At 46.1% G+C, this 19,684-nt stretch overlaps 2 protein-coding genes across 4 annotated transcripts in view; one reads left to right on the forward strand and one right to left on the reverse strand.

The window, feature by feature from the left end:
* KIAA1191 (KIAA1191 ortholog) overlaps positions 1-1,553 on the forward strand; it is a 43,835-nt gene extending 42,282 nt beyond the window's left edge. Inside the window, exon 9 of the mRNA XM_068277113.1 lies at positions 600-1,553. Coding sequence (XP_068133214.1) covers positions 600-811 — 212 coding nt within the window. The 3' untranslated portion in view covers positions 812-1,553. The remainder of the gene's footprint in view (positions 1-599) is intronic.
* The window catches only part of SIMC1 (SUMO interacting motifs containing 1), a 190,800-nt gene that overhangs the window by 37,784 nt on the left and 133,332 nt on the right, over positions 1-19,684 (reverse strand). The window contains exon 10 of one of the 3 annotated variants that reach the window (XM_068277112.1): positions 3,239-3,313. The exons of the other annotated variants lie outside the window; for them this stretch is intronic. Coding sequence (XP_068133213.1) covers positions 3,285-3,313 — 29 coding nt within the window. The 3' untranslated portion in view covers positions 3,239-3,284. The remainder of the gene's footprint in view (positions 1-3,238; positions 3,314-19,684) is intronic. 3 annotated transcript variants of the gene reach the window in all.

Consider the following 19,684-nt stretch of genomic DNA (forward strand, 5'->3'; position numbering starts at 1 on the left):
ATTCTGAATAGGGCTTAACACCTGGACCAGGATTCTGGAAGTGGCTTGGGATAATCCCACAATTTCACCAGCTGCGGCTTGATAGGAGCTTTTTCTTTAAAAAAAATGTAGTGCAGCTAGCAAATTAGTTAACCCTGGCACTGCCTATGTTCTCTTACAAGATGATTCAAGAGAAATGCAGATGTCCTGTTATAGCAAATAAATCTATTCTCTTGCAAATTGATATGGTTCTAGACCTTATTCTTGCCCTTCTGCACCTTTGAATCACTCTCAGCTGATACATAACCACTTCAAACGGCTCCATCTTCTCTGTCAGCAATGATCTGACAGGAATAACGACAGAGCAGTGAAGGAGATAACTAATCCTAAACACTAAACCACGCCCACTTTCATTTTCATGAATTGCACTTTCTTCCGTTTTAACGCATCATTACCGAATGATTACTGAATGCTCGCTAACAGCTGTAGATAAATTTGATGAATCCTGAAATCAACTTAACGAATTTTGGTATTTTACCGAACTGTCGTTAACCAGTTCGATAAGTCTTGATGAATCGAGGCCGTTGTCTGCTGGTCAGTAACTGTTTTTTGTTTCACAGGAGGCTTCACTGTTCAGTCCTACAAAGGTGCACAGAAGCCAACTCCTATGGAGCTGATGCGAGCCCACGCTAACAGAATTGTGGATGAACCCGTTAAATTAAAACCCCCTGAGATTGAAATGCCACCAATAATTACCGACAATAAGAAAGGTCCCAGAGGCCACAACCTTAAACCACGTGACATGAACATCCTCACTCCCACTGGCTTCTAAGGTGCACCACATACTTCATAGATCGAGCTGCTTTTTAGACTTTCCTGTGAAGCACAGCAAACCTCCTCAAGAAGTCTTGCATAGCTATTCTGTGCTTCACTCACGAGGTGGTCATTATTATTTTCTTTTCTAGTTGTTTGGAAGTATAAGAGTAGCAGGTTCCATTTCTGTGTACAAACAGGTCAGCCCACAAATCCTTGTAACTATACATTGCTTTGTTGTGACCAACTCTCCAGTCCTTCAGCTGAAATACACAAATGGTGACTTGAGTAGATGAATCCTACCACAGCTTGTCAGTGTCCATTCACCCTCCCTCTTCACTGCCTTCCTAAATCTCTGCAAGTATATCCCTTTATCTAATTATGATCTGGAACCATGGCATCCTATACGAAGTTGGACTTTGTTTTTCATGTCTTGTCACTGAAGATGCAATAAAAGGAGCATGGAATAGCCACGGTTACTGCAACTCCTGAGCTTTATGTAGGGCACGATAATTAATGTCAAGATAATTGTATGCTCTAAAGTGTTATGCAATGTGTAGCTAGCTCAGCCGGAGGTGAATAGGAATTCCTGCTTCCTGTTTAACATGGGCACGCGCAAATGCCATAGTATTTTCTTTTCATTCCATTGCAAATATCCACACCTGAAATTCTGTTTAATTTATTTGTTGGCATTGTGTTTGTGCTTTTTGTCTTCTGTGCCTATTTTTTTGTTTAAAATAAATTTGAAATGTGGATTTTTTCCCCTCCCTCTGTTTTCTGTATAGAAAAAAAATCTTTCTAGTGGTATTCAACAATGTGGTTTTGCTTGGGAGGTCACAACTGAGGCTGTCTAACAGAGTCTTGAGGCCTTCACATTAAAGTACCTGCAGACATTGGATGGAGGTGACCTAAAGTAACGATTGTATGACTTCTTTCCCAATGGTATATGTACACCATCATCTGGTATAATCCTAGTAGGACTTGTATATTATTGTTGAGTCATGTTAGATGTCAATTCAGGTATGCTTTAATGTGATGCTGGTGACACATACTGTATGTCAACCTCAACCCATGCAATATATGGAGCCACTATAGCAGCAGGTTGGGACCATCCAGGTAGCCAAATCGGTAATGCAATAATGATCCAGCACAGAGCCGCTCACCAGGCAGGGTAAGCTGGGCTAGTAGTAACAATACAGAGAACCAGGAAATCGCCAAAGGTGGATGCAGATTGTTCTATAGGTACAGCAGTGCCAGTGTCAGCTTTGTAAGTTAAAGGAATACTATTGATACCCGAGTGTTCTAAAATTACAATGTACAAATAATGTCTAAGTAGCTGTGTAAACATTTTCCTTCTTTTGCATGTTAAATATCAGAGGCAAAAACTGTAATTTGAGGGTAGGATTTAGGACAAATCCATTGCAGAAGGGGTGTCTGCTTCAATGCACAGCCAGAGTTGCATATCAGACTACAGAAAGCAAATATCAAACATATCAAACTCTGAAAGCAAATACAAGCTGTGCCAATTAGTTACATTTCCTCTGCTCTCTTCAGACACCTCAGTCAGAAACACAGGACACGGGAGCTGCAGCTGTTCTGTCACACACAGAGCTACACATAGAGTTAACTGATCAAGTGTGAGGGGAATTTCCTCTCTCCTCATGGCTCAGTCAGCCGTCAGTTTTAGCGTCAGTAAACTTTGAATGTATTTTGATAACAGTAAACAAAGAGCTTGCTACTAAAATGTATAAACCAGTACTTAGCAGCACTTCCAAAACAATTCCTGTGTCAATTGAAAAAAAATATGTGAATTGATAGTATTGCTTTAACTTGTGAACTCTGCATTTAGAATCTCTCAAGGCAAACTTGAGTCCTAAGCCTCGTACAAGAGTAGTTTGTGGCATATTCTGTACAGTTTCGTCACTAGCCTTCAGGATAGCGACACATTCTGTTGCTATGCATAGGTGTGGGGGTAGTCGCAGCGGGACACACGTTGGTGAGGAAGAGAATAGTGATAGTCAATAGATGCAAATAACTCCCGAGTTCATGCAAACTTATGCACATTGAAAAGTGACCAATCAATTTTTTACCTCAGCAGGATTTGATTAGTTCATTTTTAAGCTGCATACATTTACATCAACTTGACGTTATTTGCATCTACTTGACCATCACTAATATAGAACATTGCAATTGCACAATCTGATCCGCTGCGGTGTAATGCTGGTGGTCTTCACCAGCATTACACCTGGAAGGTGCATATATGCACACACAAACCTTCCAGCTGCTATGTAATGTAAGTGAATAGTAGTGTTTGTAAGCACATGTCTATCAGCAGTTGAAAGTGCTGCATGTAATCTTTAGGAGGCGGCTGCCTCCCACTCAGAAGTACACATGGGGGACAGGCTACACACCACTGCTCATACAGAACACTTGCATCTACACCCACCTTGCAGATCCAGGGGAGCAACTCGCAGGCTGTGGACTATATGCTGTCAACTGCCCATATGAAAGAAGCCTACAGCTGGTACACAAAGTTATATGGTCAATGAGATGCATGGAATGCCTGTCCAGCTGTACTGGAATTAAATTTGCATACAAGTCAGAACTGTTAGCATCTCACGGATTATCTCTATAGTATAAATACAAATCATTGGCTGAAAAACAAACCAATCACAGTACCAAGTTAACCAGTTTGCGGTCCACGGTTTGCACAACTTCTATATAAGGGTTTAAAATCCCTTATCGCTAATTAGAAGCAAATCTGACTGGAAAACTGTCATGGGCCAGATGTGCTTGGAACTGCAGTACAGGTTGTCCCCTCTGGCCAAAGCAGCGGGATATGCCAATCCGTTGTGATCTTGTGACAAACACAAAGCAGGAGGGAAAACAGAATAGATATGACTAAAAATTTCTCAGAATACCAGCATTGCAGTTAAGGACATACGGTAGGTGGAAAATTTGGGTTGGGTCCACCTCCAAACAACATAAGGTAGCTTTGTACACACGTTTTAGGTGGCTGTTTGGTAGGCTCAATGAAACCACATTAACATCTTCATTCCATTATAAAATTAGCAATCAGCTTAAAGAGAACCCGAGGTGGCATTTTCGAATCTCAGTAGGACACAGAGGCATGTCCTGTACACAATGACATGTCTCTGTGTCATTGTGCTGCAGCTGCCAGCCCGCAAATTGCAAGGTACATTAAACTAATGGAAACTGCAACAGCATTTTCCATTAGTGGGATCCGACTGCGATGCAATGTTGGTCAAAGCGCAATCGTCCTGTATGCGATTGAGCTGTACTATGAGTATAGTAGCTCAATCACAATCGCATGGTGGCAATTGAAACGTGATTGCAATCACATTTCAGAGTGGAAAAGAGCCCTAATCAAGGATTGAACTTCATTCCAATCAGTAGCTGATAAGAGAAATGTTTACCTTTTCTTGAATAGAATGGGGGAGGTGGGGTTTGGAGCAGGGGTCTTAACAGGGAGTGCAGGATTATTAGGCAAATAAGTATTTTGACCACATCATCCTCTTTATGCATGTTGTCTTACTCCAAGCTGTATAGGCTCGAAAATCCTACTACCAATTAAGCATATTAGGTGATGTGCATCTCTGTAATGAGAAGGGGTGTGGTCTAATAACACCCTATATCAGGTTTGCATAATTATTAGGCAACTTCCTTTCCTTTGGCAAAATGGGTCAAAAGAAGGGCTTGACAGGCTCAGAAAAGTCAAAAATAGTGAGATATCTTGCAGAGGGATGCAGCACTCTTAAAATTGCAAAGCTTTTGAAGCGTGATCATCGAACAATCAAGCATTTCATCCAAAATAGTCAACAGGGTCGCAAGAAGCGCGTGGAAAACCAAGTCGCAAAATAACTGCCCATGAACTGAGAAAAGTCAAGCGTGCAGCTGCCAAGATGCCACTTGCCACCAGTTTGGCCATATTTCAGAGATGCAACATCACTGGGGTATCCAAAAGCACAAGGTGCACAATACTCAGAGACATGGCCAAGGTAAGAAAGGCTGAAAGATGACCACCACTGACCAAGACACACAAGTTGAAATGTCAAGACTGGGCCAAGAAATATCTCAAGGTTTTATGAACTGATGAAATGAGTGAGTCTTGATGGGCCCGTCGCTGGATTGGTAAAGGGCAGAGAGCTCCAGTCTGACTCGGATGCCAGCAAGGTGGAGGTGGAGTACTGGTTTTGGCTGGTATCATCAAAGATGAGCTTGTGGGGCCTTTTCGGGTGGAGGATGGAGTCAAGCTCAACTCCCAGTCCTACTGCCAGTTTCTGGAAGACACCTTCTTCAAGCAGTGGTACAGGAAGAAGTCTGCATCCTTCAAGAAAAACATGATTTTCATGCAGGACAATGCACCATCACACGTGTCCAAGTACTCCACAGCGTGGCGGGCAAGAAAGGGTATAAAAGAAGAAAAACGAATGACATGGCCTCCTTGTTCACCAGATCTGAACCCCATTGAGAACCTGTGGTCCATCATAAAATGTGAGATTTACAAGGAGGGAAAACAGTACACCTCTCTGAACAGTGTCTGGGAGGCTGTGGTTGCTGCTGCACGCAATGTTGATGGTGAACAGATAAAAGCCTGCCAACCATGAATTCTGTCAGTGTTTTGGAGTGTCCTTGCATAGAAAGGTGGCTATATTGGTCACTGATTTGTTTTTGAATGTCAGAAATGTATATTTGTGAATGTTGAGATGTTATATTGGTTTCACTGGTAAAAATAAATGAAATAGGTATATATTTGTTTTTGTTAAGTTGCCTAATAATTATGCACAGTAATAGTCACCTGCACACACAGATATCTCCCTAAAATAGCTAAAACTAAACAAACTATAAAAACTTCTTTCAAAAATATTCGGCTTTGATAGTTTTTTGGGTTCATTGAGAACATGGTGGCTGTTAATAAAATTATTCCTCAAAAATACAACTTGCCTAATAATTCTGCACCCCCTGTATGGCTGATATTGTGGTGAAAACCCTCCCACTGTGTCATTACCATGGGCCTGACTTTTTGCTGTCTGTGAACCTTGTTGCATAGAAAGAAAAAACAGCTTTTTCCAACTGCCAGGCAAGCAATATCTCCCTCCCTTGCTGCATCTGACGGGGAAGGGTAGCTTGGGTAGCAAGTGTGCCCTTCTCCCATCTAGCTAGCCGAATGGGAGAAGGGCACACTTGCTACCCAGGGGGGGGGGGTCTCAACTCCCAAACGGGGGGTTAGTTTACTCTGGCTTCCCAAATAGAAAAAAAGGCACTCTAGGATTCCAAACAGCGGGTACTCTTTCTACCAAAACGGGGCAATCTGACTACCCAAACCAGCGGGGGTTACACTGGATAACCCACCATTTGAATAACCAGTGTGCCCCGCTGGTTTGGGTAGACAGAATGGCCCCGTTGAGGTAGTGAGTGTTCTACCGTTTGAGTAGCCAGTGTGCTCATTTGGCTAGCCACACTGACTACCCAAACGGAAGGGGCACACTGGGTAGCCAACGTGCTCCCTGCTCTGGTAGTCAAACGGGGCAGTTTGTCTCGACAAACACTGGGGCACTCTGGTTATCCAAATGAGGAGTAGAGTACCCCCGTGTTTGGGTAGCCAGACTGTCCCCGTGTTTTGGTGGCACCCTGCCTAGCTGTTTGGACAGTACCCCCTGTTTGGTTAACCAAACAGCTAGGCAGGGTGCCACCAAAACACGGGACAGTCTGGCTACCCAAACACGGGGCACTTTGTCTCGACAAACACGGGGTCATGCTGGTTATCCAAATGAGGAGCAGAGTGCCCCGTTTGACTACCAGAACAGGGGGCACTTTGCCTAAACTTTGCCTAATGAGGGGCACACTGGTAACCCAAACAGAAGGGGCACACTGGGTATCCAAACGGGGGCAGTCTGGTTCTCCAAACACGGGTGCACTCTGGCTAGCCAAATGAGGGGCAGAGTGCCCTGTGTTAGCCAGACCACATCCTGTGTTTTGGTGGCACCCTGCCTGTTTGGATAGAGTACCCCCTGTTTGGTTAACCAAACAGCCGGGCAGAGTGCACCCGTGTTTGGAGAACCAGACTGCCCCCGTTTGGATACCCAGTGTGCCCCTTCTGTTTGGGTTGCCAGTGTGCCCCTCATTGGGCAAAGGTTAGCCAAAGTTCCCCCTGCTCAGGGAGTCAAACGAGGGTAGTCTGGCTATCCAAGCAGGGGGCACTTATGCTACACAGAGTGCCTCCATGTTTAGCTTGCCAGACTGTTTTGGTAGCCCAAGTGCCACCTGCTCGGGTAGCCAGTGTGCCCCTCCTTTGGCTAGCCAAACTGCGCCCCCCCCCCCGTGTTTTGGTAGCACTCTGCCTGGCTGTTTGGATAGTCAGAGTACTCCCGATTAGCTTAACCAAACAGACAGGCAGAGTGCCACCAAAACACAGGTGGGCAGTCTGGCTACCCAAACACAGGGCACTCTACCCCTCATTTGGATAGCCAGAGTGCCCCCATGTTTGGCTAGCCAGACTGCCTCCGTCTTGACTACCCAAGTAGAGGGCACTTTGGCTACCCAGTGTGCTCCTTCTGTTTGGTTAGCCAGTGTGGCTAGCTAAGTGAGGGGCACACTGCCTACCCAAGCAGGGGGCACTTTGGCTACCAAAAGAGTGGGGCAGTCTGGATAGCCAAATGGAAGGGGCACCCTGGCTACCCAAACAGGGCGCCTCTAGGTAGTTAAATGGAAGGGGCACATTGACTACCCAAGCAGGGGGCACTCGGGTTAGCCAAACAGGGCACTGTGACTACCTAAATGGAGGGGGCACTAGCTACCCAAACAGAAGGGGGTACAGGTGTCCGCAGTTTAGGTAACCTGGTATAGGTGACCACAGATTAGGTAGCCTTGTACATTTGGCCCTAATATAGCTAGCCAATGATAGGTTCCCCCAATATAAATAGCCTGGTATAAGTAGCTTACTATATGTGCGCCCTGTATAGGCAGCCTGGTATAGGTGCTGCCCAATATAGGTAGCCTTATTTCGGTACCTCCAATATAGATAGTCTGGTATATAGGTGCCCCTAATATAGATAGCATGGTAGATGCCCCAGGTATAGGCAGCCTGTCATCGTAGCCCCCAAAATATGTAGCCTTGAATATGAGCCTGCAGTATAGGTAGCATGTTATAGGTGCACCCAGTATACATAGATTGGTATAGGTGCCCCCAATATAAGTAGTCTTGTATATGTGCCTGCAGTATAGGTAGCCTGGTATAGGTGCCTCCAGTATAAGTAACCTAGTATCCATGCCCCCAGTAAAGTGAGCCTGCATAGGTAGACTGGTATACGTGCCTCTAGTATACTTTGCTTATACAGGGGTCACCTATATCAGGTTTTCTGTTCTAGGTGCCCCCAGTATAGGTAGTTAGGTATAGGTGCCTGCAGAATAGGTAGCCTTGTATAGGTGCCTCCAATATAGCTAGAAAGGTATAGATTTCCTAAGTATAGGTAGCCAAGTAAAGGTGCCCCCAGTATATGTAGATTAGTATGTGTGCTCCCTGTATAGGTAGCCAGGTATAAGTGCCCCCAGTAAAGACAGCCATGTATACGTGCTACCAATATAGGTAGTCTGGTATAGGTACCCCCAGTATAGGAAGTCTTATAGGTGCCTGCAGTATAGGTGTCTCCAATATAGGTAGCCATGTATAGGTGCCCCTAGTATAAGGTAGTCGGGTATAAGTGTCCCCAGAACAGGTACCCAGGTATACGTTCCCCCAATATACATAGATTGGTTTAGGTGCCCCCAATATTGGTACATTTGTATAGGTGCCTGCAGTATAGGTAGCCTAGTTATAGGTAGGTAGTCTGGTATAGGTGCTCCTGTATAGTCAGCCTACTATAGGTGCCCCCAATATAGGTAGCCTTCTGGTATATGTGCCACCAGTATAAGTAACCAGGTATAGGTACCCCTAGTTTAGGTAGTCTGGTATAGGTGACTCTAGTATACGTAGCCTAGTATAGGTGCAGCCAATATAATCAATCTGATATAGGTGCCCACTGTTATAATATAATATAACAGCAAAACAAGCGGAATAGACGCGGACTGGAAAAGCTTATCAACCTGATAAGTGGTGTGGGAGCCGAGCACACACGGACTGCAATTCGAGGAATCAGCGGCGAAACTCTTAGACGTGACACTGTAACTGAATGTGCACACAGTTACAAGCCTAAACCTGGGTCGGAAGGAACCCTCCGAGGCGACGGCTGCTCGCAACTGCTGCTGGAGATTGATCCACTGTGAGGGGAGGTGGGAGCCCCCCCCCCCCCCTCCCCCCCAGACGTTTCAGAGTCCAAATTTGAGTATCGCGGAGGGAAAGTTGCGAGAGCTGGTGAATTGCGAAGTGTCCTCTGATCAGGCAAGTATGATTTACGTTGATAATATGTGTACATTTTGTGTTATGAGGTGAGAGCTTCCAAAGGTGAAGTCTGCGGGCGCATATTTTAAACAGGTTAGTACTGAGGTAGGGGGGTGAAGTTTAACTCCAATCTACCAAAAAGAGTAAACAGAGTTCATGAGATGAGAACCATAAAGCAACGAGATCAATTATGATATATATTGATCAATTTAAAGTGTACAGAGTACAAGCCGCAGGGCGAATCCCAAATCATTAATAAGAATTGATTTGTTTGTATTTCGATTTCAGGAGTTTGGCAATATGGGCTCGAGACAGCTGCAGTGCTGGCAGCAAAGATGGAGATGTCAGTCGGATAAGTGAAAGGTTCCAGATGCCAATCTAAGTTTGGAAAAACACGAGATTCCTGAAATTGGAAAGAGACTAAAACACGAGATTTCTGAAATTGGAAAGAGATTAAAACATGAGATTCCTGAGATCGGAAAATGTCTAAAAAAAAAAACTGACTGAGCAAAGCATAGTGCAAATTGCTAATGTTTTTCTTTCCCAAGGTGGTGCTTTTATAATGAAGAGTAATGTGCTGATGGTGATCCTAGGTTGCCATTTCGTCCTAGGCGAACGAAGAGAGGACATTCTCATGTATAATAAGGGGTTAATGAGAATGCAAGGCCCAAGCATGTTAATGTTTGGTGACAAAGGTACTAATCCTTTCACACCTCCCTCCACTTGGCACAGATGGACCAAGCAGGGATGGAGGAAAAGAGCACTTGTGCCAGGACAAATCAAATTTCATGGCACAAGGTGGGTGAAAGGTCTGAAGGGGCAGGTGTGTGGGCAGTGGGAATTGAATGGCAGTGTAAATCTGCTATTGGATGCCACACTCCCAGAATCGATGCACCGATCCAAAGTTTTGTTAAAAAGGTACATTGCAGTACAGTGGGTACATGCAAAAGGTGGAGTGTGTGATTCAGGGGTACCTTGTCTTGGTTATCCAGAGTGAGATGGTTCCAGATTGGAGATGAACGAGCAGGAGGCGTCAATTCTCCTATCGGAGAGACGCGAGGGACAACATCACACTCTGGAACTACCAACAGAGAGTGCCTCTGAAACAACTATACACACACGTAAAGGCGGGAAAGCTGAGGGGTGGTGGTTCTCGAAACAAGAAGTAAAAATCGAGATCGAGCCACATTTCCAGGTGACAACGAGGGTAGGGAGAGCGGTCCCGGGGGAGGGAATGCTAACACGGAACCCCATTCACATTACACGGGTCACAACAGGGGATGATATTACACAGTCCATATGCAGCCACTTATCCACATGCTAGTTGGGTAAGTGAAGAGGAAATTAAGAAATTGAAAGATTGTAGAGAGTACAGTCTTCCCGACCTCAGGTACATATTGTACCTCAGGACATAAGGGGGGAAGAGGTCCAATCAGGACAGTTGGGGACATATTTTGTCAGCGAGATGCTTAAAGAGCCTGTCCAACTGAGATTGGACAAGGGGAGATATATTAATTTTTCTGGAGAAGGATCTTTTGCATGGAAGCTTCGAGATGTTTGGGTGAACAAATGGAAACGGTGCAACATTCCTTTAGGCACCGCCACTTCCTTAGTTCCCACCTCAACACATGTCTTACACCATGACCTGAGAGGTCAAACTTTTTTGGTGCTAGACGGGAAGGTGAAACGAGTAGAGTTGTCGTCATGTGGGCAATTCTCACAGAGGTACCTGTGTTTGCCAGGGCAAGTCAAATGTAGTGAAGAAGCCTGCAGGCTCAATAACACAGAATGCGAGGCTACCATTCAAAAGATCCACCCTGAAGCCAAACCGATAGTTCCGGTGGCTGAAGGAAAGGTTCGTTTTAGCATCATGTCTAAGGACACATTCAAGGTACATTTTCATAATTGTTCCAATAAGGGGGATCTGTCAAGGGGAACATATTAGGTGAGCAGAGATCCCATATGGATCCAGTCATCCAGGATTGATGACGTTATTTCTCAAATGGTTAAGAGAACTCTAAGGCCCGGTTCACATTAGCGGTGGCCGTCCGGAATCGCCGTGCCGGAGCCGGACCGCTTGCAGAACGGACGGAACGGACGCACGGCAATAGCAATGAAAGCCTATGCGTCCGTTCACATGCGTCCGTTCTGCCGGACCGGATCCGGACCGGATCCGGACTCCGGCGTCCGTTCCAACATGCGCTATTTTTTGGTCCGGCTCCTCCGGCAGCCGTATCCGGAGCGGAGCCGGACTGCACCATCCGGCCAATACAAAGCAATGAGAGCCGGAGAGCGCACAACACACTGGCTACAAAAACCGGACGTTCTACCCCACTTCCTATGCATTTTGGATGGGGACCACATGGGCCCAGCGTTCAAAGAGTGGGGCAGCAGCGATTTCATGCTGGAGCTCGTTTTGGCAGCAACATGTCTGATAACGAGGAGGCGAACAACAGGAAGGAGAGAATTCCCAGGTTTACGAGTAAAAAATGCCTGGATCCATGGTCCCAACTGCAGTCTCTGTATCCACGGATGGTCTCCACACGTCCACCTGTCTCCAACAATGACCCCAGACCCTTCTGCTGACCTCCCAGACCACAGGTATTTACAGGATGTTATCTCCTTAAGAAACCGGATCCGGACCGCAACCGTGTTCACACCGCACGGAAACCGGATGCAAACGGACCGGATCCGGATAGGAACCGTACGGATCAGGTCCGGTCCGGCTCCGGTGCGGTCTGGACATCCGGTGCGGTTTTGACAAAACCGCAAGTGTGAACGGGGCCTTAAGGTCAAAGTTTCACGGGTAGTTCCCGTCCTAAAAGAGAACACGACATGGGACAAAGGGGAACGGGTTGATCCAAGACGACCACATTTTGATACAACGGTTAAACAAACAGTACACTAAGTTAGAGGTAAGATTTCACCATGATCCAGGTGATCTTAACGAGGTAGAACACAAAAATAAGCAGGTGAGTTCCAGTCTGACCTGGTGGAAAAGGTTTCCGGTGATGTTCCAGGGACACTCGGACTGGGCCTCTGCAGTTCAAAGGTTCTTCCCACACCCACTGGTTGTCTGGATGGGGATGACAACTTTAGGCATCATTATCCAGGTGAGGTTGTGTGTTAAAATTACGTAAAACAAATTAACCTGGTCAAGAGATTGGTGCCTCATAAACAATCTCATGATCCAATATTTTCAAATTAAGGGATATACAGGGTTACGGGTATAGTTTTAGTAGTACCGGTGATGGAGTTGATTGTATAAAGGCGCTCTTTTAGAAGGCACCTGGCACTGCTCCATTGAGTAACAAACAAACGAGTTTCACTTTTCTGTGGTCATGCAAGTTTGTGAGTGATACGCAAGTGACGCAAATGCTGAGCATGTGGTATAGAGGGATTTAGAAGTAGGGCCTCCCCAGAGAGGTCTTGCTCTCTCTCTTCCAGGGATAACCGCCGAGAGCAGAGAAGTTGTGTGAGCACGAACATCGAAAAGTGAAACATAAAGGAAAGACACCAGGTACGGGTAGGTTCAGAAGCTGGGATCTGTGGGTCAAGCCTTTTTAGGGGGGGGGATTGTTATAATTTAAGTAGGCCTCAGTTATTTGGACTGAGTTAGTCAAAAAGGCTTGAGGGGCAGACCTGCCCTTTAACCCTCCTGACGGTATTTTAAAAACCGCCAGGGGGCAGCGCAGCCGTTTTTTTTTTTTATATCATGTAGCGAGCTGAGGGCTCGCTACATGATAGCCGCTGCTCAGCGGCATCCCCCCAGCCCCGCCGATCGCCTCCGGCGATAAGGAAATCCCGTTCAAAGAACAGGATTTCCTGGAGGGCTTCCCCCGTCGCCATGACGTCTAAGTGAGTCCCGATCCACCCCTTGCCGCTGGCTGGCGCTGATAGGCCAGGCAGCGCAGGGGTCTAGGGGGAGGGGGGCTGTGTTGCGACGCGGATAGCGGTGATCGAGCGCGGGGCGGCGGCGATCGAAGTGCTGACGCAGCTAGCAAAGTGCTAGCTGCGTTCAGCAAAAAAAAAATTATTCAAATCGGCCCAGCAGGGCCTGAGAAAACCTGCGCGGCTTACCCCGGGGTTACCGCCAGGAAGGTTAAGGGATTTTCTCTTAGAGAGAAAATCTGCAGTTCTGTCAGCAGAACTAGAACATACCAAGAAGCTGTTCTATGGACAAGGCCGCAGGTCTCACTGACCTCAGCTTGTACGCCACTGGAACAATAAACATTAGCCATATTTACTAAATATCCACATTCCAGTAAGTAAAGGAAAGGTGACATTAAATATTAATCGAGTGGGTGGGTATTATGACACCACGATGGGGCTCATCCAATAGTCGGGTCTAGGGGATGGTGAATATGATGTCACGTTTAACTCTTTCCTAGTCAGTATTAAAAACCTAGGTGGGCGCTCAGAGCTCACTCTGCTTCTGACTTTCCCACTAGAACTAAAGGCTGACTGGAACCTCTAAGTATTTCCATTCTATATGTAATCTGATATAATGTATGCTGTACATAGGTAGTCTAGTGTAACGTAGTTAGGAAGAAGGTACCTGATTGACTTCAGCAGGAAGTCTAATCAAGAAGCTTGTAACGCAACATGAAGATTGGCGTGGCTAGGATATGATGACCTGTATCTATCTGTATTTCTGTTTCCTGAATAAACTCCGTAGACATTGAAGAAGCCTGAGAAAAGTCTATCTCCTGCTTGCTGTGTTGAGAGTCAAGTGGTCTCACAGTCTAAGACGCAACTGTAAGAAGTTAATGGTGTCGAAGCAAGGTGATATAGAATAGGTTCTAACACCCACAATATAGGTAGCCAGGTATAAGTGTCCCCAGTATATAGGTATTATGGTAAAGGTGCCTCCAATATAGGTAGTCTGGTATAGGTGCCCCCAGAATAGGTAGCCAGGTATAGGTTCCCCCGGTATACGTAGATTGATATAGGTGCCCCCGATATTGGTACCCTTGTATAGATGCCTGCAGTATAGGTAGCCTAGGTTAGGTACATTCAGTATCGGTAGGCTGACATAGGTGCCCCCAGTATACATAGCCTGGTATTGGTGCTGCTATTATAGTTGGCCTGGTATAGGTATCCTCAATATAGGTATCTCCAGTATAGATAGCCAGGTATAGATGCCCCCAGCATAGGTAGCCAAGTGTAGGTGCCCCTAATATAGGTAGCCTTGTATTAGTGTCTGCATTATAGGTAACCCAGTATAGTTGTCTGTAGTCTGACCTCCGCAAAGCCACCTTACTTCTCTTCAGACTCCTTTCTTTGCGTTGCCGCAGGTACAGCAGGTGACAACAGGGCTCCTTCTGGTGGTGATAGCGACCACAACTCTTCCTGGTCATGCTGATCTACGGCCTGATCCACCACTTCGCAGGGCACGCTCGAGGAAGAAAGTGTATGGTATGAGGTTGCCTTCGGAGTGACTGACCAGGTTTGTCACCTCCTCAAAAAGACGCATGAGCCTGCAGGCATTGCACATAAGCACCCAGTAACACGGCAAAAATCCCCAGCTCCGCATAGCCTGTCCTAGCACCCAGGTCATACAGATACTCATTGATGGCTCGTTTGTGCTGGAGCAGGCGGTCAAACATGAGCGTGGAATTCCAGTGAGTCTGGCTGTCGCAAACCAAGCGCCTCACTGGCATGTTGTTTCGCTGCTGAATCCCAGCAAGGCACGCCGTGTATGAACATCTGAAATGGCCACACCTTCCTGGACTGCCTGAGGATGTCCTGAAAGTCTAGGTACTTAGAGACAAAGCGTTGGACAATAAGATTGAGAACATGTGGCATGCAGGGCCCATCAGAATCACTTTATTTTAACAAGTACAACAGGCGTTGTATCCGGAACGGTTTTTGGCACATACATGGTCGGTGATGGTACGGTAAGCATTGCAGACTACAGCATACAGTTCAGTGCAGCAACATAAAAGACTTATACTCACCCATACCCAAGTACAGAGCATACATATGAATTGTCCGCCGGGAGACTTAGGGGTAGGATACAGCCAGTATGGCTTATCCTGCTGCTACACAAGTTCCTGGTGGCGTTAAATACTATTTCCCCTCTAGGTTCACGTAGCGAGTGAGGAATAATGTAATACAGCTTCCAGCTATTGCTGGAAGGCGAATTACAGTGTTTTAGAAGCAATTTCAGCTCCGACTTCTGACTGCACCAAAGTTACTGAGTGTGCGGCCGCTATAGCCGTAATTCCTATTACAGCCTATGGTGGAGCTGGCTGCGCCCAAATCTGCACTGTAATCACAGCGCTCGAGTACAGAAGGACTGGAGGAGTAATCCGACTGCTATGTGAGAGGAGCTGCCACTACACCAGCGATGCTCAGCTGCTCGCAGCGATTCGGATGCCAATGACATGTAATAAAACGCAGACGGGACCGAAACTTTTAGATAAGTTAACCCCCCCATTGCCTGTGGCCACAGGTGAAGTCATTAGACTTCATCTGACTACCGAATTCGAATCAGTATTGCCAACCGTCAGTAAATTTACTGACAGTCAGTAAAAAAGGTCACCAAATCTGGGCTGTCCGTAAAGTCCATGAAGAAATCGGTTGCATGTATCGATCGCATGTAACAATCGGACATGCTGGAAAATCTCAGGTTGGCATGCTCGATAAGGTGTGCAGCGGTAAGGGCTGCAATAATCGAGAACAAATGTGAAGGAAACCCCCGGTCACATCCCCCAAATGTAAATGTATCAAAGTCCCCCCCCACAGATGCCGTGCATTTATACTTTACCTGTCCGGTGTCCACCACTGCACTCTTCTTCCTCATTCGCGCCCCACGTAGTTGCCGGTGTATTGCATGTAAGGGCGCATGTGTGATATCTTTCATTGAATTTCAATAATATTAGATGTCAGCAGGCATGTTTGAATGTAACGAAATTCGATTCGAGTACATTCGAATTCGGGTTCGAATTCGATCGCAACTACCGAATTCGATTCGAATTCTGCAATTAAATTCGGGAAAAAAATAGTGTTCGAATTTTTTTTTATTTTTTTTAAAGGGAAATCACATTTAAATAGGTGTAATTTAATTTAAAAAAAAAATTTGAAGGCAAAAATTTTTTTTATGCATTTCTTGTGGCACGTGTCAAGTGGCACTTGGCACGTGTCAAGTGGCACTTGGCACGTGTCAAGTGGCACTTGTCAAGTGGCACGTGTCAAGTGGCACTTGGCACGTGTCAAGTGGCACGTGTCACTTGCTAAGTGACACTGATGTTGTTATCCATTCAGTTATATCTGACTCTTGATGATTCTATGGGTTAGCCCTCTCCATGCTGTCCAATCTTGTACCATTTCTGCCAGTTGCCTTAAGCTCAATCCTTTGTCGGCTTTGATGGTGTCAAGCCGTGTTCTCTGAAGGGCTTGTCACCTTTTGCCACTGATCATTCTTAGCATTAGGTCTTTCTCTAAAAAATGTGATTGCATCACATTGCCGAAATATGTGAGTCTGAGTCTGGTGATCTTGCCTTCCAGTGACATGCCTGGTCTTATGCGTTCCAATACTTCTCTGTTCGTCAACTTTGCTGTCCATGGAAATGCAAAGCAACCATCGCCAGCACTACAACTCGAAGGAGTAGATTTTTCTTCCATCTGCTTTTCTTAGGGTCCAACTTTCGCAGCAATACATGGTTATGGGGAAAACGATGGCATGAACTAGTCTACATTTGTTCGCAGTGGCGTCGCTAAGGCCTTTGATCCAGGGCACCTCCCACAAACCTATTGCCATGGTGCCCCGGATCGACTGAGTGGCAGGAGGGGACACTGGGCGGAGCGGGCAGTTAAAAACTCACCTTCCGTTCGGATTGACGCAGCACAGCCTCCATCTTCTTCTGACTTCCTCCCAACAGCATGCGTCGCCTTGGTTACAGCGCCCCCTGTGATGACGTGACCGATGTCATCACAGAGGGCGCTGTGACCAATGCAACGGACACCGGGGGGAGGAAGTCGGAAGAAGATGGAGGCTGTGCCTGCATCGATCCGAACGGAAGGTGAGTTTTTAACTGCCCACTCCCCCTTGCCGCTCCGCTCAGCGCCCCGCCTATCTAACCTACACTGGGGGAAGCTACCTATCTAACCTATACTGGGGGAAGCTAAGGAGGTATGTTAAGGAGTACAGTGGGAACAACAGGATTTTTTTAATGCTTTGGATTTTGAATACTCTGAGGCCACCATGGTAAGTATTTATAGTCAAGAGCATTAAAAAGGACTTTTTTCATGGTTACGTTTTGTTTCATTTTAACTCTAATGCTTCATACACACTTGAGATAAAAGTCTTTGGAAAAGGCAAGATCACAGACCAATCTTACCACCCTTCATGTAGTATGAGAGCCATACTCTACACAGTCTATTCTATGGAGCTGCACTCCCCATCAGATAAAATCTTTGCAAGATGCTGCACACAAAGATGCCCGTACACACTCAAAAGATCATTATCTGCAAAAGATCTGTTCCTGCAAAATATCCATTCCTGCAAAATGCATTCATTGTCTATGAGATCTGCAGATCATCATACACACTTGGTTTAACAGACTTCATCTGCATATCTGGCAATCATCTGCAGATCTGAAAATCCATCCTGGTGGATCTGATCTGCAGATGATTGTCTGTTAAACCAAGTGTGTATGATGATCTGCAGATCTCATAGACTATGAATGCATTTTGCAGGAATGGATATTTTGCAGGAACAGATCTTTTGCAGATAATGATCTTTTGAGTGTGTACAGGCATCTTTGTGTGCAGCATCTTGCAAAGATTTTATCTAATGGGGAGTGCAGCTCCATAGAATAGACTGTGTAGAGTATGGCTCTCATACTACATGAAGGGTGGTAAGATTGGTCTGTGATCTTGCCTTTTCCAAAGACTTTTATCTCAAGTGTGTATGAAGCATTAGGCTGGTTTCCCACCAGGACGTTGCGTTTTAGGGGACGTTAAGGTCGCATAACGTGCCCCTAACGCAACGCCTGGTGCTCTCTGCTGTGGACGTCAGAGTGAGCCGCGTTGTGCAGCTCACTCTGGCGTCCGTGATGCCGTGATGCGTACTCTTGGACGCATGCGGCATCACGTGGTCCCGTCGGCCAATCGCCGCACAGAGCGGCTGCTCCAGGAAGTAAACACTGCACGTCACTGAGTGCAGTGAATATTAATTAGCCATGTGCCTGGCCGCTCTCCGCTCCTCCCCAATGTTACTGAGCATGTGCAAGCTGTCTAACGCGGCTCTGCCGCTTATAAAGTACTGCATGCAGTACGTTGTCTTATGGCGCAGCATTACTAAGTAACGCAACGTGGGCACTGTGAACAGCCCATTGATTTTTCATTGCTGTGCGGTGGGGTGCGTTAAAGGCTGCTCTAACGTGCGCCTGTAACGTCCCACTGTGAAACCAGCCTAAAGGTGGCCATACACTTGTTAGATTAGCAGCAGATACATCATCCGATAGATTTTCTGATCTGATGTGTTTAGGAACATTTTTACTAGGAACAGATACCATTAGTATGAAATCTATTGACAATCGATCTGATGGCATTTTTTTGTCATCAGATTTCCATTAGGTCCCATGCAAATTGATAAGCAATCTCTTCCAATCCACCTAGCTTTTCCATCATGTCAGATCGATCGATTTGCGGCCAATTTCAATCGGGCAATTGATTTGCGATCGATCGAAAATCGTCTGAGTGTATGGCCACCTTAAGTCAGTGCCCCTATAAATGGGGTCCCCCCCCCTCGCGAGACTATTTAACCCCTTGTCACCCATGCAGGCAGGGTCAAAATGGGACACTAAGGGCCCACAAGGAAAGTTTCAGCCTGGGACCCACCCCTCCCCAGGGCTATGCAGGTGCTGGATTCAGGTGCTTCTTGGAAGATGGTCACATGCGGTGTGCGCAGCAGCAAATAAAGAACACACACACACACACCTCTCCACCCTGTGGAGTCTCTGTGCTACCTTAAATGGCAGTACCACACCCCCCAGCACTACTTTGTAGCCCCTGTGTCTCATAACCAAGGATGCTTATCCGGATAGCCAAACTTTTTTATGCTATCCGATTCGGATTCCGTATTTTTAAAAAAATCCGGATAGCTACCTGTGGATATTTGGACGCATAACACGGATATCCGCGGATATTGCAAATATCCGGATCCCAAAAATAAAATCTCCCTCCTCCTCCTAACACATTGGCTTAAGAATTTACCAAATCGAATGCTCCAATATGGGGAAGCTTCTCTGTTTGCTGTTTTTTTGTTTTGTTTTGTTTTTAAGTGTGGTGTCACAGTTCACTCATCTCTTCAACTACAAGAAAGACCCAGGAGTAGTCTTAGCTACCGTAATATCTGTTACGGCAGGGCCCTTATTACACTTTCTCTTACAGGGCTATGGAAACCGTTTTGCCCATGCAATAAAGCCAGGTGCAAAAATGAAATCGTGCCTAGCAGAGGATGGTTTCAATCCATCAACCTCTGGG

The sequence above is a fragment of the Hyperolius riggenbachi genome, chromosome 3 (genome assembly GCF_040937935.1).
Source record: "Hyperolius riggenbachi isolate aHypRig1 chromosome 3, aHypRig1.pri, whole genome shotgun sequence".
In the NCBI taxonomy this organism is placed as follows: domain Eukaryota; kingdom Metazoa; phylum Chordata; class Amphibia; order Anura; family Hyperoliidae; genus Hyperolius; species Hyperolius riggenbachi.